Consider the following 25,792-nt stretch of genomic DNA (forward strand, 5'->3'; position numbering starts at 1 on the left):
TGGGTTTGTCATATGTGGAAATGAACTGGTGGCTCACACGTTCTAAAGACACGTTTGAGCACACGCAAACGCATTTTACCCTTTAACCTTCTCCCTTTCAAAATCCCTGGGCACTTGCACCACAGTGTGAAGCTGCTGCTGTGGCTTAGTTCAGTTTTGCTGTTTTATAACCTTGCTTTTGGCCAGTTACCAATTCCCTCTGATTTTTGCCTTAATTGCCAGGGGGACAAAGGTGCGATGGGAATCCCTGGGCGGCCGGTAAGTCAAACCCTCTCTTGTGTGCCTTATCATTCCCATTCTCTTCCAACCCCCAGGATTTGGGGGTGAGGGAGGGTGGCTTTCAGGATAATCCTTGTCAGTTAGAGCAAAACTACTCTCCCTGAGCCCCACATCTGAGGGGCTCCCCTGGTCTCAGCGGGGTGACCAGCCCTGCAAGCCACGTACGTGCTGGGGAGGTGTTTCCATTTCACCTGCTGTCCTATCCAGGCCCTCCTCTGGTTCAGCATCCCCCTCTTTGGGTGTCTCCCACTGCCACCTCGTGTGCCAGCTGGGCTTGCTAACCCTGGGTTTCCTAACACGCACCCCTGCTTGCCACTGGCAGCTGCCTTGAGCAAAGGGGGCCATCCCCTGCCTGGCTGAGCTGTGTTTTGGAGCTGCTCCTTGCTCGGGCATCCCATGGTGAGGATGGGAAAGAGGACTGGGGCAGGAGCTGAGGCCACCCTGCTGATGCCAGCCCCATAGCCAGGGTTGTGGGGGGCAGAGCGTGCCTTTGCCGCTGACGCCTGTGTTTGTCTCTCTCCTTTCTCTCTCTCTTCCCTGCACCCTCTTGCATGTGGCTGTGACGGCTGCCACTGACCCAGGGACTAAAGGGGCAATCTGGAGAGAAGGTGAGTCAGCTCCTTGTAGCACCCTCAAACTGCCCTCTTCTAGGGCCAGCCCAAGCTCCCCTGTCACAGTCATGGCCACTGCAGCCAGCTTTGGGCTTCCACACCCCTGGGCTGCCCCATCTTCCGTGTCAGTGCAAGTATATCTCCCAAATTCCTTCCAGGCCAGTCAGCCTCCAAAGATGCTGCGTTTCTTGTTTATGACAATTTACTAACAGCATAAGAGCCAGTGGGCACGTGCAGGGCTTCCTTCAAGGCTTCCTGGATTTTAACCATTGACTTTCTCCCCCTCTGGCAGCTCTGCTTGTCCCAGCCAACCTGCAGCTCCCTTCTACCTCCCAGGTTAGCCTGACCCCTGATGCAGGTGGGAGCAAGGAATAAAAGTGGCGTGGCATGCTCCTATTCCTGACATGGTGGGACCTCTTCCTCCCGAGAAAAGCTGATGGTCTGTGGGAAACCATCTCACAGACTGTTTGCTGTGCAGCGAGTTGAGATTTGTACCCACTAAAAAGTACTGGTTTACAAAGTGATCCTACTGCTGGCCTTTTTCTGGCATTTCCGTGTTAGTATATTTTCCCCAGAGCTGTGAGTACCTCCCACCTGGGAGAGCAGGGAAATGGAGGTGTTTGGGATTTGTGAATAATTGAATAACAATGTGTAGAAATTAAGAAAGGTATGGAGATTTACCTGACAAGGAAGGTCATCTATGCAGTACCATACCAGACCCATTTGCTCCTCTTCATAATAGAGAGAAAAACACAGCAAGGAAGGGGAAAGTAGGATAGAGATTCTTCATCTTTGTGTTCGCTGTTTGCTCATTGGAGCCAACCAACATCCAACAGACCAGAATTTCCCACCTGAAGCCATTCTGCTTTTTTCTCTGAGTATTCTTGCATTTGTTTCTGGCCAAAGTTTTCATGAAGGCACAGCAGATAGATACAAACAAACAATGGGAAAAAAAATCACTCCTAATTGCCCCTCAGCCCCAAAGGCCTCCCTGAGAGCCCTAAGTCTTTGGCAGTCCATAGCTTTGTTTTTCAGAGTGCTTTGCTTTCTTGCAGGCTGCTTGGTTTATGGGATGCTCTGTCCCAAAGCTCCTCAGCCCTGGGCACTTCTGGAGCTGCCTCTCAGGAATACATCATGTTTCCAAAGAGTGACATGTCCTGCCCATCACACGCTGTGGGTGGCGTGGAGTTGGAGAGGCAGCTGTTTCCCTTTCCAGCAAGCACTTTGCTTTGTTTTCATCCACATCTCAACTGAGTTTGAGATGTACACAAGCGAGGCATTTCTGGAGGCAACCAAATGAGCTGCCTGCAGCTCCCCTTACCCTGGAGCCCAGCACATCCCTCTTTTTCTTTTTTTCTGCAGGACACAATCCTCCTGGAACTCGCAGGAAGGAAACAGAAAGGGTTTCAGGCCATCTTTCACACTTGCAATGGGGCAGAACATCTGTTTTGCCAGAAAGTGTTTTATGTGTTTATACTTCTCCTTGCTGTGCAGCTTCCATTTTCTGGCACATCTGAGCAGCTCTCAAGGACATCTTTTTTCCTCAAGTGTCAGGCAGGATCTGGGGGAGGCAGAACAGCAGCTGCCCCATAAGTCCTGAAGATCTCACACCTAAAGCACCCTCATTTACCCGCAGTCTTGACAGGAATATAGTTGTCTTTGTGTTTTCCTCTCCTATTCTCACCCCTTTTCCTCTGCTTTGTCTCTCTGCAGGGTGCTCCAGGAGAAGCTGGCATGTCCATCATTGGGCCCCGTGGTCCACCAGTAAGTGGTTTTTTCTCTCTATTTTTGTCTGATGCAGGATTTGGGCAAGTTACTGGGAAAGCCTTAGGAGAGGCATTAAGACTCAGCATCAGCTGGAAAGAGCAAAAACCCTGTATAATGTGGTTCCCATGCTGAGCCAGCCTTGGTTTTATACTGCTATTATATACTATATATAATGAAATTATAGCTCATATTCCAGAACAAATGAGGAAGCCTTCCCTTGGCAAGGAAACTAGAGTCCGGCATTTCAAAGGAAGAAGTGTATTTCCTTTTTGCAACAGAGCTGCTGTCACTTTTGGAGAAAATTTGCCCTTTGCCTGGCTGATTTCAGCCTTTGGTTTGATCAGCAGGGAACAAGCCCCCTAATTTTACTGCCTGGCAGGATCAGAGCTAAGCTAGTGACTGGGGAGCTCACAAAGACAAAGGGTAGTTCAGGGGTCTTTGTCATACACCCAAAATCTTGGAAGCTCTTTGTCAGCATGGTGGCTGCTTATCTGGCTGAGAAAAGGCAGGATTTTGTTCTCTCTTCCAGTAAAAGTGTCTCTACAAGGTGCAATGAGTCAGCCAGACAAAACTTTTTGCAAGGGCAGGGTCATAAAAAAAGACCAAGATGAAGGGTTGGAGTGTTTACGTGCCCTAAATGCTGGATGCTTCTTGCACTGTGGCTCAGCCATCCAGCCTCTGCTTTTGTGTGGGTGCAGCCAGACCTCTCCACTCCATCCCTGCACAGCCTCCACCAGAGATTTCCATGAAAAAAGACCTGGAGATTCAATTCTCTCCCTCCCAGTGGGCACTTCCGATTTTGATTAACCTGTGAAGAGCACCGTCCTTGACCTGCAGAGAGGATGGGCTGCTGGCAGCCTTTGTTTCACAGCTGAGGTCAAGTGAGACAGACCCAGGCACTTGGCTACATCTGGCTTTCCAATTAACTTCCCAAAAGCCCCATGACAAGTGTTTCTAATAAAAACCAGCTTTGCTGGTCCCCAGGCCCACCTGCCGGGGATGCTGCAGTTCGAGAAGCGACAGAACCAAAGCCCAGGACCCAAATGGGTCTCCCCAAGGGTTTTATGCCTAGCAGATGGTCCCTGGTCATGTGTCCAGACAAGGAAGAGGGGCTGGCAAGTCTCTCAAGCCAAGGTCTGAGCAAGACCACCCTGCTCTACAAACAGCAGATTTTGGAGGGTAAGTGCCCAGTTGTTTTTGCTATTTCTCACAAACTCTGGCTCTCAGCCTTCTGAACGGGGTAATTATAGTAATCAGAGGGAAAACCCATCAGTCCCCGTCCAGGTAGGTTCTGCAAAGGAGGCAGTTTTCTTGAAGGACAATTTTGTCTGCTTTGCTGCTGTTTGGGAAAGTGCAGAACAGGTTGCATCTTCAAAGCAGCAGAAAAATTAGATGGCAAATGGTATCTAAAATGGGGTTTTGCCCACACCAGTCAAAGCCCTGAGGTGCCAGGACCGGCCCAACTCCACACTTTCCCCCTGCAAAGCCTACTGTGAAAATGATCCAGTTTCCTGGGGAGCTGGTGATAGGTCAAAAGGATGGCTGAGCACTGAAGACAAACACGGAAACCCTGGCCAAGGGGCCACTCAGAAAGATGTGGGATGACAAATAGTTTCCAGATTTTTGTTTGGAGGTTAAAGTTTTTGCCGGAGCTCAGAGCTGCTTAACTCCCGGCCAGAGAGGGACAGTGCACCAATAGTGGCAGAAACAGACGGTCTCCATGATTTGGCAGCTCCCAGGATCACATACTTCATACAATCAACATTTTAAAAAGGAGACAAGGAAAACCAGCCACCCAACAAAAACAGTCTCTTGGAATCGCTCGCTGCTGAACTGTTGTCTTGGCGTGATACCGTGCAAATCATTCTGCTGTCCTCTTAGGAGAAAGAAGCAGCAGTCTGTAGTCTACAGAGGAAGCCAAATTGCACCATTTCCAGGTTTTCTCCCTAATTCTTTTTTTAGCACTTTTTGTCAGGGAGGTGTCCAACAGGGAACCAGAATTCTGGCTCGGCTCTTCTTGCTTCTTCTTGCCTTTTCAGAAGCCAGCGGTGGACAGATCCTTTAATTTATAGCCTATCTTCCCTCCTGGTCACTGGCCAACAGGGCCAGGTGGTTTTGTGTGTATCTTGCAAAGCAAAGCTGACCAAGTTCAACTTTGCAGAACTAAAGAAATAGTGCAAATGTGATTAGGTCCTGCTAGCACTGCCGAGCAAACCAGAACTCTTCACTGTGACATGAGGGGATTCTGTGGTGGGGGGGCATCCCTCAAACCCTGCCAAGAGGCTGTTTGGGCCCATCCTCTGCAGGGGTAAACCCTCAATGAGTCTCTCTGCAGACAGAGGGTGCCTGGAGATGTTACCTGAAGGTGAAGGTTTTCCCTATCAGTGCAACTCTGAGGTCTCCCAAAGGATTGTTACTGCTTCGCTGTGGCAAACCTCAACCTCACAGCCCAGAAGCCCCATCTCCTGCTTGCCCTTCCCTTCCCTCAGCACCACATGGGATCACTCTAGTTAAGGCAGAGGTGCACCCTGTTTATGCCCAGCTCTATCCTAGGAAACCCCTGTGGGGCTCCAGCAGTCCAGTCATGGTAGCTCAAATTGCTGAAAAAAGCATTTCTTTCCCCCCAAATGAGAGAACACAGAAGGAAGCTGGGCATTTTGGCATCCCAGCCCAGCTTTCAGGGTAGGCAGGATGCCACGGTGGTCAGCTGATGAGCGTGGCACAGGATTTACCTCATCCTGCTGTTTCTGTCTACATGAGACTGCTTCAAGATCTGCTGAAGCCTGGGCCAGATGGACCATATGCTTCCTGACCTTTTTCTTTTTAAAACAGATTGAAAAATCCTAAAATGAAGTGGTATCTTTCCTGGATACCAACAAAGCTATGGTAACTGTGACCTTGTCACCGGCCTGAAAAATTCAAGAACTACAAAAATTTAACAGCCAGGACATTTTCTCTTTTTTTTGGTGTTCTTAAGTAGGGGATGAAGAAGCTGCCAAACACATGCCAAGCCAGTGTTTGCTGTACCTGATCCCAGCCTGGTAGCCATAGCTAACTAGCCAGGAAGGGGCAGGGGAAAAGTTGTGGTGTTCATGTTCCTCTCATCACACAGCCTAACTCTCCTTTTTTGTCTTAGCTCTCAGGGGATAAAAATAAAAATAAAAATAAAAAAAAACAGAAGAGGAAAAATAAAATCATCTCCAGAATTATTTCTGAGGAAAATGAATGAGCTGAGATATAAGATGAGGGGGGTGGAGGAGGAGAGGGATGGTTGTATTTAGACACCAGTGACCTGCAAGGCTTGTCTTGCATAGAACAGCACCCTGCATTAAACATCTCAGGTTTATGGCAGCAAGAACTGCCATAAAATGAGCTCAGCCTCTGGAATATACTCCAAAAGTCTAACATATGGGCTAGAGACACCCATTTAATTAATGTAGAAACTTAAAGGAAACTGCCTGCAATCCAAACTGGAGCTGCTCCAGCCTTTTCTTGGCCCTGTACAAATTGGAGTGGGGATGAGAGATTTCCCCTCCTTCCCCAGACACTTTCCCCTTGGAGAGGAATTGGGTATCTCTTCAGAGAGTTGCAGGATAATTGGTCAGAGGCTGGAGGAAAGGCTCTGTAGAGAGGACTTAGGATCCATCAAAATTTATTTCAGTTCCTCTAAACTGCTGTCTCTGTTTCATCCTTCCCAGGGACAGCCTGGAACAAGAGGTTTTCCTGGATTCCCGGTAAGTGGAACTCCTAATTTATGAGGTACGGATGTGTGGTACTACTAGGAAGCCTCACAAGTGCTTGCTGTATCTCATCATTTCTTCCTGAAACCAAGGACCTGATCTGATATCACTGGAAAAAGCAATTTTTTTTTTCATTTGTTTTTCTCCTGCCTTTTTTTCTTCTTTTAAACGATACTTAGGGAGAAAAAAACCCTACCAAACCCAACCACACAACTCTGAAAGGAAATTAATTTTTAAAAAATCCCCAAGTGTTAAAATAACATAGTTAAAGCCAGATCTGTTCAGTAAAAGAAAACCATCCTAAGAAATGCCCCTATCCCAAACAAAGAAAACATCCCCTAGGTAGGGGTAGGTAGGGGAAATTCCAAATTTAATTGAGCTTTTAGATGATATTCCAATAGCAGCAAGTGCCTGGGATCCAAAAAAGGCCCTGCCTGTTGAGGGTCAGCTGGGGACTGTGCTGGGCTGAACACCCTGGTCATGCCAAAGGGAAAGGACACGAGGGGGAATTCTTCTCCAGCACAGTTGCAAGGGAACTAAGATAATGCCCAGGAGAGGACAAAGCAAATTTCATTTCAATCCCACAGTTGCTGGCAGCACTCCATGAAGCACTGAGGCTGCTGAAGAGCTCCAACAGTTGCTATTTATTCATATGCATTTATCCTGGACAGCTAGGAAGCCTGGGGCAAACACAAACACCCCCCAGATCCCTGCTCTGGCCAGGCAGCTCAGCTGCTGCTCCAGGACCCTGGATGTGCCAGAGCAGGTCTGCAGGGGGGACTCTCACGCCTGCAAAGTGGGAGGAATTGGCAGCCTCCCCCTGTCTGCTGGGCTCCACCTCTCTGCCTGTTGTGACAGGGGGGTGTGAGCTGCCCCTGGGCTGAGGAGAAGCAGATCTCTCCAGGCCCTTGTGGTCTTTGGCTTTTGGAGGAGCAGAAAACAAATGGGTCCAGCTCATGAGAAAGTGCTGGGTGGGACAGCTCTGTGGAGCCTGTTTCTCATCAAACAGTACCTTCAGCATGTGCTGAGCTGTATGTCACCTCTTCCCTGAGACGCTTTTATTATTCTGTCACTTGGAAAAATTCCTCTTCCCCCAAAGGTGGGTGCCCTTTTAAGTGAAAGTCTTGAGAAAACTACTGATATTCAACTAGTTTACCCAACACTGTAAAATTTTGAATTCTCGAGATTTTTTTTTTGCAAATTGACTATGAATCCCTCCTTGTTTCTGTTCCTGTGTCCAGCATTGCTGCTAAAATGTGCTGACAGTGAGCAGGTCCCTGCTGAAGCAGTTTGAAATCTGGGCTGGTACTCAGTGGGCCAGGGACCTGCCAGGACCGGACAGGAGGGCAGGGAGTCACCTCACGTCACCCCAGCCCATGCAGTCTTGTGGCACACAGTGCTTCCTGGGACAGATGGACAGGATGGACAGAGACACCATGGGGAAAACACTTCTCATCCTTTTTTCCTCTTTTATTTCAGGGCCCTATTGGCTTGGACGGCAAACCGGTAAGCAAAGAACTCCTCTGCAGGCTTCTGCCCTGCCTCCTGCAGGCTCCCACTGGGCTGCAGCCTGGGTGTTACACCTTGTGTTTGAAAGGGATTGTTTAGAAAGAAAATTAGGAGGTTGGCAGGCAGGAGGGTGCCACAGATGCCTTGGGGGAGATGCAGGAGTCAGGAGATTAAGGAAGGCAGAGGATGGCCTGTTCCTTTCTAGGTAAATCTATAAACTAGCAGTTCACAAGTTCTCCTGCTGCAGGGAGAGCCTTAGCAGGCACTCCCACCCAGAATCAGACAGGCAGAGCAGATCCCCAAGGTATCAGCCCTCTGCCTTAGCCAACAGCTTCCTGCTCTTTGCTGCTGTGCCAAAACGGTGCAGTAGAGGAGGGAAGGATCCTAAAGACCTCTTTGAGACCTCCATGCTGTCCTTAGAGATTTGCAGTAGAAACCCAAGTTCTTCCCATCCTTCAGAGCTGGGCACAAATGAGCTACTTCTCTGTGAACCCAGTGGGCATGAAACCCATAGCTCCACGTGGCAGCCATGTAGCCAGGCTCCCCACCACACTCCTGCAGTGCTGCAATGGAGAAGGAGCTGGTAGCTCATACTTCTGGCTTCTGATTTCCTGTTTCTGCCATGAAGAACTTCACCCCCAAGAGAGATGTGGCAGCACCTTTCTTGTGCTGCTCTGGGGACACACACTTCACTCAGCAGAAGCTGTTAAATCACCATCATCTAGAGTCTGCAGCGGCCAAAGCTGATGTGTGTTTCCTTTCTTTTGCAGGGGCATCCTGGACAGAAGGGAGAGATGGTAAAAATACATTTGTTTGTCTGTGGGTGATGGGTTGGTTTGCAATGATGTTGGGCCTCAGCTGGAAACAAGCTTATGGGCAGGGTAACAATCTTACCTCAGTTGATGCACTAACTGCATCCCTAATTCTGTAACTTCATAATAGCAGTGCTGGGATGCATGTCTGTAATTTTTGCATTATGGCTAGCACATTCATCATGTCACAACAGCAACTCTCTAGTTAGGCATGGGATGTGTTTTCCTTGCACTTAGCAATTATGTTCTTTAAATATATTCTGGGAGCTGACATTTTTCGTGGTTGGCCTCATAGGACAAGTAAAAGTTGATGGAAAGATTTCTGAAAATCCATCTGGCAGCTTTCAACTTATCTAACAACAACCAAAAAAAGCATATTTTTTGTATTAAATGCGGTTCCCCCCACCCTCTTTTCATATGTGCATCATACTAAAATGCTTTTGGTTGAAAATGATAAACTTAGACTGCACTTTATGGAAGCCCAAATGCTGTCTTGTTCCTCTTGACATCTCTGATGATGAAATCCCAAATATGAGTATGTCAAAAGAGAGAGGCCCTGTAGTCACCTTTGCTCACTAAAGTGTTGAATGTTTTCTTCTGCTAATTCTGTAATTCTGGTTTTTGAGCCCGAGTGTCAGTATAGCCCTCTGGCAAGCACATGTTGAAGATCCCCCTCCCCACTCCCCTGTTGCACAATCCCAGCTCAGGCTTCAATCCTGGCTGCCTCTGGTTCCATCCCAGAGCGTGGCTGGGGAGACTCGCTGTCAGCTGAGGTCCTGGGAACAATGAGGGTGTGTTTTCCTGATGATTTTCCCCCCTCTCCTTTTAATATTTCCCCCCCGTGGTGCAGCCAGAGCATGTGTGCATTTTAACTCCTCCAGAGCAACAAAGGGAACCCAGATCTCTCTTGGGAATTTTCTTCACAATTGTTTTTAAAAGCTCAGTTATTCTATACGCTGTCTTTTTGTCCCTGAAAATGGAAAATCATCCCGTGTTAAATTCTGTGTTTCTTTAAAGGGTGCTGCAGGTCCCAGGGGACAACCTGTAAGTATCTTTCCCCCTAATCCCTTTCCCCTTGCATTCCCTGAACTCCTTCGTTTACTGAGGCCTTTTTTGATTGCTTTTCTCCTACAGGGACCCCCAGGACAAAAAGGAGAGAAGGTAATTTCAATGGGGGCCTTGTTAAAAGTAAGGAAGGGACTTGCTGGACTTGGTGCTGCTTGATCTGACTGTGAGTGAGGAGTACCAAGAGCAGAGGGCTCAGGGGATGGGGACAGGAGGCAGGGTGCTTATCGGGTACAAACTGGCATAGCTGCACTGAGTCTGATAGAGTCACAGTGATTTACACCTTCTGGGTCTGACCCTGCGTGCCTATTTTGGTCGCCTCTGTTTGTGGTTTAAACTCTTTTCCTTTTTAATCCCCTTCTTTCACAGGGTCAGTGTGCAGAGTACCCGCACAGGGTAAGTCATTAGCGTTATTATCCTCTGTCCCGTGCCTTCCTGCATGTTAATCCTCCTTCGTTTGAATGGCTTTTTGTTGGAGGTAGAGATCGTTCCATTAACAAGAAGCGTCATCTGGGCCCCCGGGGCAGTGCTTGGCTGATGGATGTGTTTCGCAGAAAAGCAGCAGATAAGGTTTTCCAGGAGGGATGTTGGTTCTTCGGTTTGTCTGTTCCTGCCCACCAGAGCTGACCCCTAGATGGCTGCTGTCAATTCTGCTTCCTGGACACCCTCCTGTGCTTTGTGCTGGAGAGGGGAAGGTCCACGTCCCCAGCCCAAAACCCAGTGAAACCTGGGGGTTCTGGAGGAGCAGAGGTCACCCACTCATGCCCTGAGCTGCTGCACCGGCTCCGTGCTGCTTGCACAGCCTCTGCTCTGGCTGTGTGGCCTGAAGCAGTGTGGGGTTTGAAGACCTGGGGAAAACTCCATCATCATTCCTCTCTTTTTCTTCTCCCTCGTGCTGGTGTCATCCCTGCATAGAGACAAGGGGAAGGGTTATGCTCCCTGCCTGAGGGTAACCCTGCACTGCCTGGCCATGGTGCTCTGTGAGGTCAACAGTGAGCTGGTCCCCATGCTGGTCCCCCAAGCCTGGTGGAATATCTGCCTGCAGGGAAGAGGCTGAGTGGGAGGCTTGATGCCAGCAACTGTTTAATGAAAGCCAGGATGTTGCCCCACCTGCCCCTTCATCTTGGCCTGGCCAGTATGTGCTGCAGCCAAGAGTGGAGAGAGAACATCATGGGGTTTGAGGGGATTTAACCAGTTCTAAAAACAACCAGAGTGCTGAAAATCCACTGGAAATGCATTGGAACGACATCATATGAAGTGGCTGGAATTTGTAATCTGGGTGTACAGGGAGACAAGCTTAAGAGCTTTCTGTTTATTTTTGATGGGCCTCTGGATAATCAGCTGGGCTCTGGTCCCTGGCCCGGAGGGAGCAGGGTTGGAGCAGCAGAGCCACAGGAGGGAGAGCTGGGCTGGCAGCGAGGGAGAAGGGGGCTGTGGGGAAGTGCCAGTGCCCCGTGCAATAACAGCCGCTCAGCTGTGTTTATTTAGTGAGCCGGCTCACTAGATTGTTATGTTAAAAAGAAGCCAACAACACTGGTCACCCCAGCAGTGTCCTGAGTTCCTGTTACAGCCCTTGGCTCTGAGTGTCCCCAGTGCTCAAGGTGAAAAGCAGTGGCAGGAGCCAAAGCAGCACTGGGAAGGGAGCTGGTGCATCCCTGGGAATAGCCTGGGCTCAGGCACGCTGGTTTGGTGGGTCAGGGTTGTAGGGTGGCTGGTGAGCTGCAGGGCTGTGATAGTGGGAAAAGGGTGGGTGCACAGCCTCACATCCTGGCAGCGTTTCCTTGCCTCTCATGGAGATACTTTGGTCTCATGAGGCACCAAGCTCAACATTATAAAAAGCCCGTGAGTTGTTCACGGCTGAGACATGCTCACGGGAAGGGTGACTGTCCTCAGATCAACTCAAGGACAGGCTGTCCTGAACTGCAAGTTCAGGGAGCCAGAGGCACAGACCAGCCAGCAGAAGGTGCAGTTCTCTTTCTTCCTCCCTGAATGAAAATTAGGATGAGCCTTGCTGCAAAAATGTGACACTGCTGACCGAACTGCAATTTATTCTTGCTTTTCTGTTTGATAAGGCTCTTTGTCAGATGCTCCGGGTGAGGAAATGAAAACCAGCATCCTGACAAACTGGGCACGTTGTTTCAGTTTTGTTTCATATTTGTTTTCTTAGGAAGGAAATACAAGGTTAGGATATGTGCCTTGGCCCTTGTAGATTCCTATGTTTTTTGTCTGTATGAGTCTGTGTGGCCTGCAGTGCTGTGAGGGATGCATTGGTGCTGCCCGTTCAGGGTGAGAGTGGCCCTCAAGCTGCTGCCAAGTGCCACTCAGGGAAACAGGGGGACCATCCATGCTGCGTTGGCTCTCAGAAATGTGTTTGTCTAACTGACCCCGTTTGTCTCGTGTGTGTTCCCTGTCCCCAGGAGTACCTAAGTACCACACTTGCAGCCCTGCGCTCTAACCAGATCCTTACGCTGAAGGTTTGTGGGTAGCAGTCTCAGGGGACCCAGTTCTGATGCAAAGGCTTGAGGGAGCAAATCCAATATTGCAAGCTGCCTTCTGAAAAAACTTCCCATTGGAACACAGAGGGGGCAGGGCAGGAGCTGGGTGGAAGTGCCTTCTGATTTCTTTTCACCTGAATCCATTGCAGGGTCTTGTCTTGCCAGTTTTCAGGACTGGTTCTCTCCATTTCCTCCTTATCCTTTCCAGCATCCTCCCTCAGCTTCCCTGTAAGCTGTGTGATATTTCAGATACCCTTCAGCACTTAAGCAGCCAGGCAAAGCCAGCTTAGCTGGCTCTCCTGAGCTAAGGGGCCTCCTGCACTGTCTTTTAGAAAAGGGAGGTCTGCCTTTGGGTAAAATCAGCCCAGCTGAATTTCCAGCAGCACTGCTTTTGGAGTGATAGCTTGTGGCTGTCTGGATCAGTGCATTTGAGCACAACCACCTAATCATGATGCTGCAAAATTGGGTTGCTACTTCTCTTTGCAACAGGACTGGATCCTTGCTTTCACTGCACACATGAAGTACGATGTTTAAAGGGAATAACATGTGCTCCTTGGAAGTGTATGGTTTCTGTGGTGGGACACCTGTGGGCACACCTCTGGGATCTGATGCACAGCTCACGTGGGGAAATGTCACACATGGGCACGTTTTTGTGCCAAGCACAGAAAGGCTCTCTCACCTCTCCCTATGTAAATCAAGAGCAGCTTCAATGGAAAACTGATAGGAACAGGAAAGTGGATCAGGCCAGAGCAGCATTCCTGGGCCTGGAGCCGACCTGGTGGGTGCCAGGGTGACAGCAGCATGCGTGCAAGTGGAAACTGGATACGGCAAAAGGATGAACAAATGCTCCTGAGCTTTAGTGCATTTGATTTCTGTGTGTCCGGGTCAGCTTTGTGCCCTAAGGCAGCATTCCTGGCTATAAGCAGGCAGAAGGTGATGACACTGTTGAGCAAGGAAAAACAAAGCACAGGCTGCCAAGGCAATGCCCTGCTTAGCTGTCCAGCTCCAAGGCCTGGTCTTGTCCCTTGGCCATGGTAGTGGTGTGTGCCAAGTTAAGTGAGCCAAGCCAGGACTCCTGTGCTGACCCCAGCTGGCCTTTCTCTGCTTCCTTCCACACCTGGAGGAAGGGTGAGACCTGGAGATACACTGGGTTTCCTGTAAGAGAGCTAGAAAACTTGGAAAATTTGGAGAAAATTGTTATTCTGATAGGTGCCCCAAATCTGGTGATGATGAGAATTTAAGAGAAACAGTCCCATTGCTGGACACCCTAGCAGAGCCAGCGAGGGATGCCTTGCAGTGAGCAGTTCCTAAGGAGATAGCAGAGCTGAGTCAGAAATGTCCTGGCCATTTTCTGTTTCCAGGCAGAGGGAGCTGTGAAAGCTCTGTGCAGTGGGGATGGTGAGTGGGCTGGCCCCTGGTGGGTGCCCCTGTGAGCAGCAGCAGGAGCTCAGAGGTCTGCCAGCAGGTACTCACCCCTGTGAGCAGCAGCAGGAGCTCAGAGTCTGCCAGCAGGTACCCACCCCTGTGAGCAGCAGCAGGAGCTCAGAGGTCTGCCAGCAGGTACCCGCCCCACGCCGCTCTCCTGCCAGGCTTCATTTTCATGGCAATCTCTCTGTTCCCCTCTTCTGTGGTCTCTCCCCTGGCTGCTCTCTGACTCTGGGTGCCCTAATGGCCTCCTTTGCCCTGTGACCTTCTGGTTTGATCTTCTTCAGCTGCTGCCTCTCCTCAATTCAGTGCGGCTGGCTCCACCTCCGGTCATAAAGAGACGCACTTTCCAGGTAGACTTCTCCTCCTTGTTGCCTGTTTCTGAGCTTATCCCAGTGCTTGCAATTAATCAGCTTGCTACCTGTCTTTCTTCCCCTACAGAGGGCTTTCCAAGAGTTTCAGGCAGAGCTGAGGGACTTTCTTTAAAGCAGAGGAAACCTTTGATGTGATAATGTTGCTAAAAAGAAATGCAGTGAAGCCAGATTTTTGAACTAAAAGAAATGGGCCATGAAGCTGTTCTTGGGGCTGTCGACAAGCAGCCTCCTCCCTTAAGGAGTCAGTTCCTGCATATTCAATCTCCAGAAGAGGTTGGAAGCCTCTTGCTGAAATTCATCTAATGTCTGTGAAATTTAACTGAGATGAATGAATAGGCAAACGCTTCTTCTAAGGGCTAGTCTAGTCTGAGGCACTTGGGGAAATGTGTTTAAATAAGCTCTTAGAATGGTTTCATTAAATTGCATTAAATCTTTGTGTAAACACATTTATTTTGGTTTCCAGGGCTATAATTCATGTTTAGTTTATTTTGGGAATGAATTCATAAAGTGAATTACGGACATATGAATAGTGAATAAGAGTGTCCATAGTCAGAGTTCATGTGGCTTTTAATGAGCCCACTTTATGCTCCCTCATTCCATCAATTGGGATTAGCTTTCCTGTGTGGACAAACTGCTGCAATTACCCTGCTGAAGTGTGCTGGGCACTCTTTATTAAGTGGCTGGGTTTTGTCACCCTGCTGCCTGTCTAGACGGTCGGATGCCAGCAGGGAACTGCAGGATGCGAGAGACTTTACCATGAGGTGCCTGGTCCTTGCCCAGCTCTGGACAAATCCTGACCTTCCCACGTGAGCCCGTGGTTTCAGTTCAGTTTCTATCGATTCAGCACTCACACCACGCAGAGCCCCGTGGATTGCGCTGTTTGCCCTTCAAAGTGACAGTCTGGAGAGCCAGGCCAAGGACTGACCTCTTGGGAAGGCTTTGAAAGCTGAAGTTCCTCTCCAGGATGAAGTGGGAAACTTGAATAGCTGCCCTACATCCTGTCGTCAGCCAGGGCTGCAAATTCCCTCTGTCCACAGAGGAAAACTTCACCGGAGTTTTGCCATGATCCGTTTTGCCTTTGCTGTATTCATTCTCTAAATGCAACAGGGTGGGGTCTGCTCCTGCAGATCTGCCAGCACGAGGCAATTCCAGGAGCCCAGCCTGTGAGTACTAAGGAAAAAAGTGAGGCTGCAAAATGGATGTTAGCACCAGCACCTGGAAGAGAGGAAAATCCTGCTGCTAGCTCTGAGCACATCAGCAGGAGTGCTTTGCCCAAGGGCTGGGGCTTAGCTGAGCGTGGGCTGAGTGGGGTCCTCTGTGAGCAAGCATTGCATTGCTGGGGTGCAGGCAGGGTGCCTGGCTGGTGTTTAAAAGAACAGAGAAATAGTTCCAGTCGACAGCTAAAAATATAGAATGACAACTGAGGAAAATGACACCTGATCTCCCACTTACTGTATCCACTTACTGTCCATTTAGCTCTGTGGGGGTCCTTTTGTGCTGAACACATTAATGAGGCTATAATGATGTGGTGATAACACTTTGTGTGTTTAGGGATCTGCAAGGATGGGCACTTGCTTAAACAAAGCCTGCCGTGCCCAAGACAGCAGAGTGAGGGTGATGCAAACGGGACTTTGGGTGAGCTCCTTCCACCCACTCCCTGTGCTGGGGCAGGGCTCCTGCTCTGCCCATCTCCCTGTTCCCTGCCAGCACCCCGTTCCAGCACCATGCTGCATTTTAGTGCCCTAAATTTGGAGCATGGACTAGGCTGGCAGAGAGTAGCTGAGGTGGGAATGGAGGAGAGGGAGCCAAAGTGAGATGGGCAGAGCCCCCTTTGCTTTCCCATGGTGCACCCATGCTGGGGGTGTTGTAAGATGCAGTGGGAGGGAAGTCTTTGAGGCTGGAATGAGAGGGCAAGGCAAGAGAAAATCTAGAAATATATTCCAACGTCTTCCCATCATCTTCAATAGATCCAAATTACCTCCCATATTTAAAAGCTATGAGACCATTTTCAAGATAGTTGAGTAGCACTGAGTATGGAGGATAAGGAAGCTTAGAAAAGAACCTGCGTTCCCTTGCAAGGGCCACAGGATGAATGAAGATCCATTTTAAAACTGGGGAGAAGCAAGGGCACCCCTCCTGCCTGGCCCTGCAGGCTTCCCAGTGTGGGCTGAGGGTTGGGCAGTGAGGCACAGGAAAAGAAAGGGCTGTTGCTCCACATATGACCGAGCTTCTCGTGAGCCTGGCCCACGTGTTGGAAATTTTCTTTTAAATAGGGCTCATGGCAGAAAGGATGAAATTTGCAGCTTATTACTTTCATTTATCATTCTAAATAAAGCAAACATCCCTGTATCTGCATGTTTTACTAAAGGCAGCCAGGATAAACAGCGCACTTGGTAGGAACACAGGGGACAGATTTCATGCATTTTCCTCCAGTGTGTAAGGCTGTAGAGAGGATAAATGCAGCAGAGACCCAACTGCACACCCACTGACTTTTAATTGAGAAACAGCCATGTTTGGTTTCTAGCTTCCCATGGAGCCACCAAGGGAAGTTTTTCAGATTTGAACTGGATCACTAGCAGTAGGCTCTCGTGGTATTTTATCTAGGGAGGTGAGCCTAGTGACTGAGCAGCTTAGCACGGGTGCCACAGTGCCCTAGGAGCTGGATTCATCAATTCTAGATCAGCAGTCTGGTATTCAAACGTGGTGCTTCCAACCCACTGTCTCCTCAGTGCCGCTCGGTGCCACGTGCAGCCCCTTTGGGCCAGATGACATTGCTGAGGCATGAGCCACAGGCACTGAGTGGCCGCTGAGGGGCCTGGGGAGGAACTGGCTCAAACAGCTCCATCTCACAGAGCTGAAAATGGCAGGTGGCTCAGCAGGCACTGCCTTGTTAAAGCTGAGAAAAACAGGCTCTGCCTGGTGTCCATGGGCCTGCCTTGGGTGGGCTCCAGGAATGCCATGATGATTGTGTTATTTTCTTTGGGGTTTGTGGCATTTCTACTTTTGGTCCTTGGCAAAACAGGGGAAGTGTTGTCCAACAAATATAGTATGGGGGGAAACTGGCTGAGGTAAGACACTGTGGCTCTGCCTGGAAGTGCCAGTGTCGTCACGGGAGGCTTTGCTTCACATGTGACTGTCAAGTGCTTTGGAAAGCCTCCTCAGAGACTCAAGACATGTTGGTCTTTGACACGTAAATTTTACTTGGCTGGCTCAATGAAGAAAAAGGTCTCTTTGGGCTGCTCTGTCATCACTAGATCCCTCTAGAAGGGACCTCTGACCAGGTGACCTCAGATGTCTTTGCAAACCATTGGGTGCTGGCTCCTGCTCCCCAGGCCTCCCAGCTGCCCTCGGCAGGGCTCTCCATCACTCTTGGAAACTTCTCCTGGCAGTAACCTGGGACTTGCTTCTGTCTCCTCTGCTTCAGTCAGGCTGGCCTGCCTTGGGCCCTTCGGGTGGTGGTGTGAAGGGTTTGCTCTGCCTGGTGGTGACTCTTGTTTTACAAACTGCAGGGTGAACAAGGACAGGCGGGGATCCAAGGTCCCCCGGGGCCCCCTGGTCCACCAGGGCCCCCTGGACCAGCTGGACCCGAAGGAATCCCAGGACGTCCTGGGCCAGTTGGACCCCCTGTAAGTCCTTACCAAAACTGAAATCCTTCTGCTTCCTCATCCCCTTGGGCAGAGGCTGCTTCCTCTGGCCTCTGTTGCTTCTAGTGAAGCTGAGATAGCCACGGACAGAGGCTGTGGATGCGTGGACCGGAAGAAGTTCTGGGAAGGAGGGGAGTGAGAGGAAAGGCAGAGATGTGAACTGGGCACTGCTGCTATCTGGACACACAGTGGGTGACACCAGGCTCATTTCCTCCTCCTCAGCCCCTGCAGATGGCCCCGGGGAGGAAGTAACACGTGGGGTGTAATTGTCTGCTCCCTGCCACCCCTTTGAAGTCCTGTCCCTGTCCTAGCAAGCAGCCGAGGAGGGTGGGAGCAGAAGCACCACTTATAAAATAAAACCACTGCTGAATGGCAGGGCAGAGGACAGAAAGTGCTGCTAATGTACCTCTTTCTTCTTGCAACAGGGCAGAGCAGGAGAACCTGGAAAGCCTGGCAGAGATGGAAAGGTGGGTATGAGAATCCAGCTCCATTCCTGGGAGCTGCAGGGGCCAACATGCCATGCTGGCTCTGCAGCCCCTGGGAATTAAAGGAGTTTCCACCTCCAAGAGTTTTCAAGGCCTCCTAGCAGGAAAAGCCAGTCTTGTCCCTGGAGGCAAATCCATCCCTCCACACACAATACAGGGGTCAGCACCCTCATTTCTCTCTGAGAGATCTTCCTCTCTCTGAGGGGCCAAGGACAGGATGGCTAAGCACCTGAATTGCCATGGCAGGTGGCATAGGCATCAGAGCATATCTAGAGCAGTTTTCCTTCCCTGCCTGCTCACAGGCAGCTCCTGCGTGGATACTTTGTTTATTTATATTTACACACACGTATGTCTGGTATGCTTCACGGTTCATATCAGGTAAATTGTTTGGTTATTTCTTATTTAGAGACACAAGTGGTTTGTTTGTTAATACATTCTCTCTGTTTAGCTTGCCAGAGGAAGCTGCAAATGCTTGATTTACTCTGGAGCTGCAGTGGGCTGGGAACAAGTTCCCCAAGCAAACTAGAGAAACAGAAAAGATTCTGGAGCATAATGCATAAGGCAAAGCAGCTTTTTAGTCTTCAAACTGAGCAAGAACAAACCTGGGGGTATGGAGCACTGTGGGCATAAGTTTATTTGAGTTTATGCTCTTAAGATAACTACATGAAGAATAGATTGGGGATGTTTGAGCTCAGCAGTGGAAATCTCTAAGGGGTGTTTTGAATCAAACCAGCCTGCATCCCCCTATCACCCTGCTGTCCATGTAATGTCACACTTTCCAACCCCACTGTCTGTTTTGATTCTATCCACAGGGTTTACCTGGGCCTCCTGGACCAAAGGTGAGACATCCCACCTCCCTTAGAGGTGTAGAAAGATGATGACCAGAGATGGGCTGTCCTGATGAGGACAGATGTGTGCATTTTGATGGATGGAGGAGGGCTAAAAGAGGTTACATCAAAGAGCTGAGAAGGATTTCTAACCCAGCTCAGCACTGCCTCTGGGGCCCAGCCCCTGTGCTGACTCATGGGTTTCGTCCAGGCGACACGTCTGAGCTGCCTCTCCACTGAGCCAGGCACGCCTCATCAGCCCAGCTTGCAAAATTGTTTGCCACACACAGCTTTATTGGCTTCTCCCATTCTCAAAGCATTTCCCAGTGCTTCAGGAATGGATTTTGCAATGCTATTGTTAACTCTGCCACGGTTTCCCATTTATTCACTTGCCAAAGTGCGAGGGAGGGGGTGGTTGTTGTTGTTTTTCAGCTGCAGCCACCCAACCTAATTTGTTTTTATCTGAGATATGTAGCCAGGGTGAGGAGACAGGAACCATGGAGTTGGGGCACAGAGCTGACCCATGTTAGCTGTCTGCCAAAGCTTTCCTTCCAGGGCTCAGCCCAGTTGAGGTAATGTTGACCTGTGGGTCTGAAGGGACAGGAGCTCACTGGAATCACTCTGAGCAAAAGGCAGATTTTCCCCATGGAATGCTCAGCCATCCCAGCAATACCCCAGGGAAATGGGGAAAGATTGTCCCTCTCAGTCCAAGTCTCACTTTCTTTTGTCTTTTTGCCTTTCTCAGGGAGATGCTGGGATTCAGGGATACCCTGGCAGAAAGGTAAGGAGGGAAACTCCAGTGTTGTTAAATGAATTAAGTGCACTGATGCTTTCTGGAATCATGGCTGAAAATCTGTGGACTATGCTGGAGCCTCCTGTGGAGCTCTGCTGCTGCTGGGTTTGCAACAGGCCCACAGATTCCCTGCTGTCACCTGTGTAAAGAGAGCCTGGGCCCAGAGTTGTCCGTAACTCCCCAGCAGCTGTGGAACAAATACCTCCCTGTGTATGTGTGTGTGTGTGTCTCTCTACACCCACTTCCAGGCTGAAATGCATTTCTTATGCATTCAAACCCACATGGGAGGCTGAAAAGGGCTAAATCCCTGTCTGTTCCTCTCTGGGATACAGGAAAGAGTCAGTCCTGCTCTGGGTTAAAAGGCAGAAGCTGGCAATGCCCGAATGCCTTCAGCAGCAGCTGATTAACAGCAGGGCTGTCAAGCCCCGAGGGTGTAATGAAGAGACAAGAAGAGAGACAGGGGAAAGACAAAGGGAGATCAAACAGGAGAGAGGGAATGAAGAGATACTGCCGAAGAGATGTCAGCTGGAGATGGGGAAGGTGAATGTTCCCAGCAGGAAGGAGTCCTGTGTCCCCTGTTATCTCCACCTTGCTTTATGGGTGCTCTGCAAGCAAAATGGCAAGACCTGAGAGCTTTTTAATTAGCTCTGTATAAACTGAGAAGTTTTTGTTATGTCAGGAAGTGGAAATTACAGCCCCTGCAGACCAAGCCCACTCCTGCAGACAGACACAATTTATTGCCCCTTCTCCCAGTGAACCCACAGGTTTTCCATCAGGAGCCCATCCTGTCCCGTGTGCTCCGGGCGGGCGGCTCTGGGCGGCGACCTCCCAGCGAGGGCCCCTCCCAGCAGCTCCTCTTACACGAAACAACTTGTCTGGCTTGATCCCTGCTGAGCCAGGAGCCTGCCCTGGTCTGGAAGGATGAGCCCAAGGCATTCCCTGGGAAAGCTGGAAGGAATGGATGAATGCAGGGCACCAAATCCTAACGGGAAAGGAAAAGAAGGCAAAAGGTTGAGTGAAGTTGTTAACTCAGATGTGATGCTCCCTTCACTCCATGCATTTCATACACTGAATATCTTTCTTGATGCAGAGTGGTGCTCCTCTCCCAGAGACCCAGGGGTAGGTTGGTGGGACACCTCAGTGGGGGACGTGCCTCTCACCTCTCTGCTGGCCTTTCTGGCAACAGACAGCTCCTTTTCTTGCTGCTGTGTTTGCTTCTTCCACTGTTTTGTTTGTTCTCTTCCTCAGGGTGAGGTGGGTGAGTCAGGCCTGCCTGGTGCCCGTGGCCTCCCTGGAGCCTCTGGCCCCAAGGTAACCCTTCAGCTGGAGTCAGTGGGGCACCCCTGAGGGGCAGATAAGTGGCACAAGCCCGTCCTAAAGGGATATCAAAGGCTGCAGACAGTTCTCTGGAGCCTGGAATGAGCCACGTAGACAGAAACACTTGCTCCTGTGTGTAGAATCTGGGCAGTTGTGGCCAAGGTGATTCCATGCTGTCCTGAACCAGGACCTGCACAGTCCCTCATTAAGGAACAAAACTGACCCAGCCTCTAGAGGCTTTTGCACCAGTGCTGTGGAAATGAGGGTACTCTGGACCATGAAATGTTTCAATGGTTTCTGCACCCTTATCATGTAGAAAAGCATTGGTGTGGGCAACCTCCAGTGTCCACTCCAAGGACCTAAACTGCTTTGCACTGCCTGGGAGGGGAGGGAGGGCTGCAGCCAGCGCTTGACTGGTGCCGTGTTGCCGTGAGGAGACCTGGAGTGCTGGGGTTGCATTTATCACACCCTCTTTTGGCTACTTTGTCTTCGTTTCTTGCTGTTACAATTGAACTGCTTGCTTTGTTTCCCTTTGTGTTCACTGTCCCTCTCTGTTTCCCCCCTTTCTCTCTCCTTTGCCGGGCAGGGTGAAAAAGGGGATGCTGGCATAAAGGTAGGCACAACAAATCCGTTTTCCTAACTCCCAGCAGATCACCTGGGAGATGCTGCTGCTTGGGCTGATGGGCTGTAAGGGGAAGCTGGGTGCAAGGCAGCTCTGTGGGGTGTTTGATGGAGTACACATCTGTGCTCTGATTAGCCACAGACAGGCACTCCCAGCTCAGGCTGCCTTCGTCCCTTTGCTGGAATTCCATTCTTACCAAAGGCATTTCTCTGGCTATGAAGCTTGCTGGTGATTTGTTACATCTCCCTATTTGATGGGCTAGGTTGGGGTTTCCTCATAAAATCTGGTCAGCTGACGCATCAAATCCACTCCAACTCCGCCATTCAGGCTGAGGTTTGGCACCAGCTTTTCTGTCTGTTTCTGGACACTTTTTACAGGCTCTGCCCAGATGTTATCTATTTGACTGAAATTTACTGTACCCATATATTTAAAGTATATTACTCAATGTAGACTGTGCTTAAAACATTACAACATTGGCAAGTGTTCATGGCAGTCAGAGCACACTGTGTCATGCCATACATCTCAGACATCGTGAGGAAAGATTGGTCCTGTAATATTTGGAAAGGCATTAACTGTGACATGTTCATTTCAATTATTTAGTGTGTGGCATGCAGCTCATTTATCCTGCAGCACATACACTTTCTGTATCTTTTCCATCTGGGTGGATTGCTGTTTGAAGAGAGAAAAGGCCCCTTCAGAGCTTACCAAGGATGCATTACTTGGAATTTAAAGAAATGTTCTTTGGGAATGCAGGCTCTGGGTTCATAGCTGAACAGAGCAGCAGGGATTGTCTTCCTATAAGAAAACACCTCAGAAACACTACAGTGCATGTAGTTCCCTGTGTCCATCTCCATCAAGCACAAAGGCATCGCTCCTGTTTGTACCAGTGGGAATGAAGGTGGAATTGCACCCAGAACTGATTATTTTGAGGGCTTGGAGTTTGCTGCTCTCTTGACAGCATGTCTCCCATTAAACTGAACTGAAGGAATGAAGTCAGAGTGTTGCCCAGGAGGGAGAAAAGACTGAAAGGAGAAGCTGTTTTATCCTTGCTGAAACCCTCATGTTTCACTGCTAGCATTGGAACACCTGCTTTGCTCATGCCCGTGTACAAGCACTAGCCAGCTCTTCATGTGGGTTCTGGCAAAGGGGAAGTCTCCAGTCATGTCTCAGGGTCATCCAGAGGGTGAGAGCCTTCCCTGACTTGGGGCCACCCTGGAGACACAGTCTTGCTACTTGGCCCTTTATTTATGTCTTACACACCCCCCTTCAGGAAGAGCAGAGATGAAACCCACCACACTTTTAGGATACTAAATTGCAGCTCCAAAGGGGCACCTCTGCAGCCCCAAAGCAGCAGTTTCTTTCACACACAGACTATCATTTATTACTGTCAAGGTCACTTTTCTCTTGACTTCCTTTCTTTTTCTCAGAGGAGTTGAAAGGGAAGTGCAGACACATTCTTAAATCAGCAGCCAGACCTCACTCAGTAGCAGATCGTGAGCATCCAACAGCACGTGCATTTGTTGTCTTTGGAAATTGCTTCTTTCTGTTGTCCTCCCACCTAGGAGGATTGATTGGGCCTCTGGAAGACTTTTAAATCTTCCAACTTTGGATCCAATTGCCTGGACTGGTTTTACCTTCTCTTTGCCTTGAGGAGCCCTGCACAAACACCACGATTCATAGGTCAGCTGTAGTGACCAATTTTGCATGGAATATCACTGCTCTGGCTGGCAGTGAAGAATATCTCTGGCCTGAAGAGGTTTCCTAGAATCACACAGAGCCCTTGTTCATTTAACCACCTCTCCCTGTCCAGTGGCAGGTGCACCACGACCTAGATTGTCTCTCAGCTGTTTTTTTCCTGTGGCCATCATTTGTACTTTGATCATGTAAGGACCTAAGTCTGTGTCTCATGAAGGTCATTAGGCAGTGATTGTGATCACCTGGGCCACTTGAATGAGCATTTGACTCAGTGCCCCCAGCTTGTCACATTCAGCTTGTCTGATGTTTCCTTACTTTTTTTTTCCTGAAAGATTCAGAGGATAAGGCTTTCTCTCATGCTCTGAGGAAGGAGCCATAAAGTGCCCAGAGCCTGTCTTAATAAACCCCTGATAATTTGCCTCTGACAGCAAAGAGCAAAAAGGAAGGGTGTCTGCTTTAATTGGCAGCTGATCGGTGTGAGGCATCGTTGGCACCCAGTGGGGATAAAGCTGCTCACAGCAGGTAGAGCAGGGTGTGAGGTTTCTCTGGGAAGGGGAGAGGTGTAGCCTAATTCTCCCAGAGACCCGGGGGAGATGCTTCCTAAACCAGCATGAGGCTCAGGAGAGCTGCGAGGTGCTGCTGCTCGCCTTCCTGAAGCGCCCTGGGGAGCTGTGCTGGATGTTTTGCCTTTGGTACCCAGCTCCTGACTTGGCTGCACCGTTCCAGGGCTGCTTTCGGTGGGAGGCTGCTGCTGCCCGGAATCACAAAGGGAGCAGCCCAGCGGGTACTCGCTGCACTACAATGGCTTTCAAACACTTAAAGGCTTAAAGATGTTCTGCAGAGTTGTTTTTCCTGCTTTTTCTCCGGCGCTGGGTTTCTTTCTGTTCTTCGGTGGCTCAGTGTCACGTTTGTTGCTGCCCTCTCTAATTAGCCCTAGTGGCTGTGTGATCCCGCCGCTGCCGGGGGCTGTGCCAGCCTCATCGGGAAGCACAGTGTAGGCTGGCTGCTCTGAGTTGCCTCCGTGGGGGTCACCGAGCTCCCTCTCACCGAGGGGGCTTTGCTTTTGCAGGGTGAAATAATTAAGCAGCTCTTCAGGCAGGCAGCAGTTCCAGGAAAGTCTCTGGGAAGGGGAATTACTGTCACAGGCTGGGCTGCCCTTTGGGGATGGTCTCTGCGAGCAGGGTGGGTGTGTCCCAGCAGAAAGCATCAGTCTTCCCTGCTGGGTCTCACTTAAAAAAGACAGGGAGCATAGTTGGGAAGGAGAGAGACCAATCCACGTCCTCCAGTACAAAGTATTCCTAATTACTGCTTTACTTTTCTTACTGCTGAAAATAGGGGAGTTAAGTAAGCTGTGTAGGGCATGGTCATGGATATTATGTTAGAAAGTGTTTTATGAAATATAGTTCACAGGATGCTGTAATTACAAAAAGTTATTACAAAAAAAAAAAAAAGCATATATATATATCCTGTGCCCTGGACTCTCCTCATGGGGCTCTGGGAGGACTCATCTCCTGTCTCTTGCTGTCTTTCTCTGTGTGTCTTGCTCTGCTTCCAGGGGGAGAGAGGCATGCCAGGGCTGCCAGGAAGACATGGCTCTAAGGTACCTTGGAACCAGAGGAGTGATGCTTGTCTGCCTGACCTCACCCCTAGCACTCGACTGCCCCTGATGCACAGGCATTTGTGTGTGTGTCTGTGAGCCACTGACTGTCCTCAGCTGAATTATTCACGCTTCTAAATTGGAAAATACAGGGCCTAATTCATGAAGGCAGTGGTGGGGGAAGATGTGTATTCCAGAGCAAATGGCATGCCCAGTCTGATGCTGCCTTGCAACATCAGGATCTTAGTGCTTTCCAGCAGTGAGAGCAGCCAGTTGCTGATGTTTTTAGGGAATTGGCATTTTGTAAATTGTCCCAGGTGGGCGCTGCAGGTGTGTGTCAGCCCAGCTGGGATGAGCAGGGCTGCCCGAGTGGGAGCCTGGGCTAACAGAGCAATGAATCAGGGTCAGTGTGTGAGCAGCCCTGCATGTCTGTGGATTGCAGTTTGAGGGGAAATACTAGAAAATAACATGGTCTGCATGCACTGCTGTTTGAAGGCTGGACAATGAGGACCAGGCGTCCCAAGGCTCTGCAAAGGCCTAACCAAAGGCACTTACTGCACGTTATCCCTTTCATGGCTCCAGCCCATATTGGCTGAAACCTACTGACCCTGAGACAGTCTGGAATGCTTTTTACCCCATTTATTGCATAGAATCCCTGATCTCCATCTTCTGTCCTTGTGTTTTTTAGCTTTTGTCCCCGATTTCTGTTTCAGAAAGCTGAGAGGTATGATCCTG

At 49.8% G+C, this 25,792-nt stretch overlaps 1 protein-coding gene across 1 annotated transcript in view; it reads left to right on the forward strand.

The window, feature by feature from the left end:
- Positions 1 to 237: 237 nt before the first annotated feature.
- COL13A1 (collagen type XIII alpha 1 chain) overlaps positions 238 to 25,792 on the forward strand; it is a gene marked incomplete at both ends in the record, with an annotated part of 54,379 nt that continues 28,824 nt past the window's right edge. The window contains 17 exons of the mRNA XM_084210773.1: positions 238 to 258; positions 861 to 887; positions 2,604 to 2,654; positions 6,356 to 6,391; positions 7,877 to 7,903; positions 8,677 to 8,703; positions 9,736 to 9,762; positions 9,853 to 9,879; positions 10,153 to 10,179; positions 12,201 to 12,257; positions 17,587 to 17,703; positions 18,147 to 18,188; positions 19,019 to 19,045; positions 19,779 to 19,814; positions 21,075 to 21,137; positions 21,730 to 21,756; positions 25,016 to 25,060. Coding sequence (XP_084066899.1) covers positions 238 to 258; positions 861 to 887; positions 2,604 to 2,654; positions 6,356 to 6,391; positions 7,877 to 7,903; positions 8,677 to 8,703; positions 9,736 to 9,762; positions 9,853 to 9,879; positions 10,153 to 10,179; positions 12,201 to 12,257; positions 17,587 to 17,703; positions 18,147 to 18,188; positions 19,019 to 19,045; positions 19,779 to 19,814; positions 21,075 to 21,137; positions 21,730 to 21,756; positions 25,016 to 25,060 — 684 coding nt within the window. The remainder of the gene's footprint in view (positions 259 to 860; positions 888 to 2,603; positions 2,655 to 6,355; positions 6,392 to 7,876; positions 7,904 to 8,676; positions 8,704 to 9,735; positions 9,763 to 9,852; positions 9,880 to 10,152; positions 10,180 to 12,200; positions 12,258 to 17,586; positions 17,704 to 18,146; positions 18,189 to 19,018; positions 19,046 to 19,778; positions 19,815 to 21,074; positions 21,138 to 21,729; positions 21,757 to 25,015; positions 25,061 to 25,792) is intronic.

This window comes from Fringilla coelebs (assembly GCF_963513975.1).
Source record: "Fringilla coelebs genome assembly, chromosome: 8".
NCBI lineage: Eukaryota > Metazoa > Chordata > Aves > Passeriformes > Fringillidae > Fringilla > Fringilla coelebs.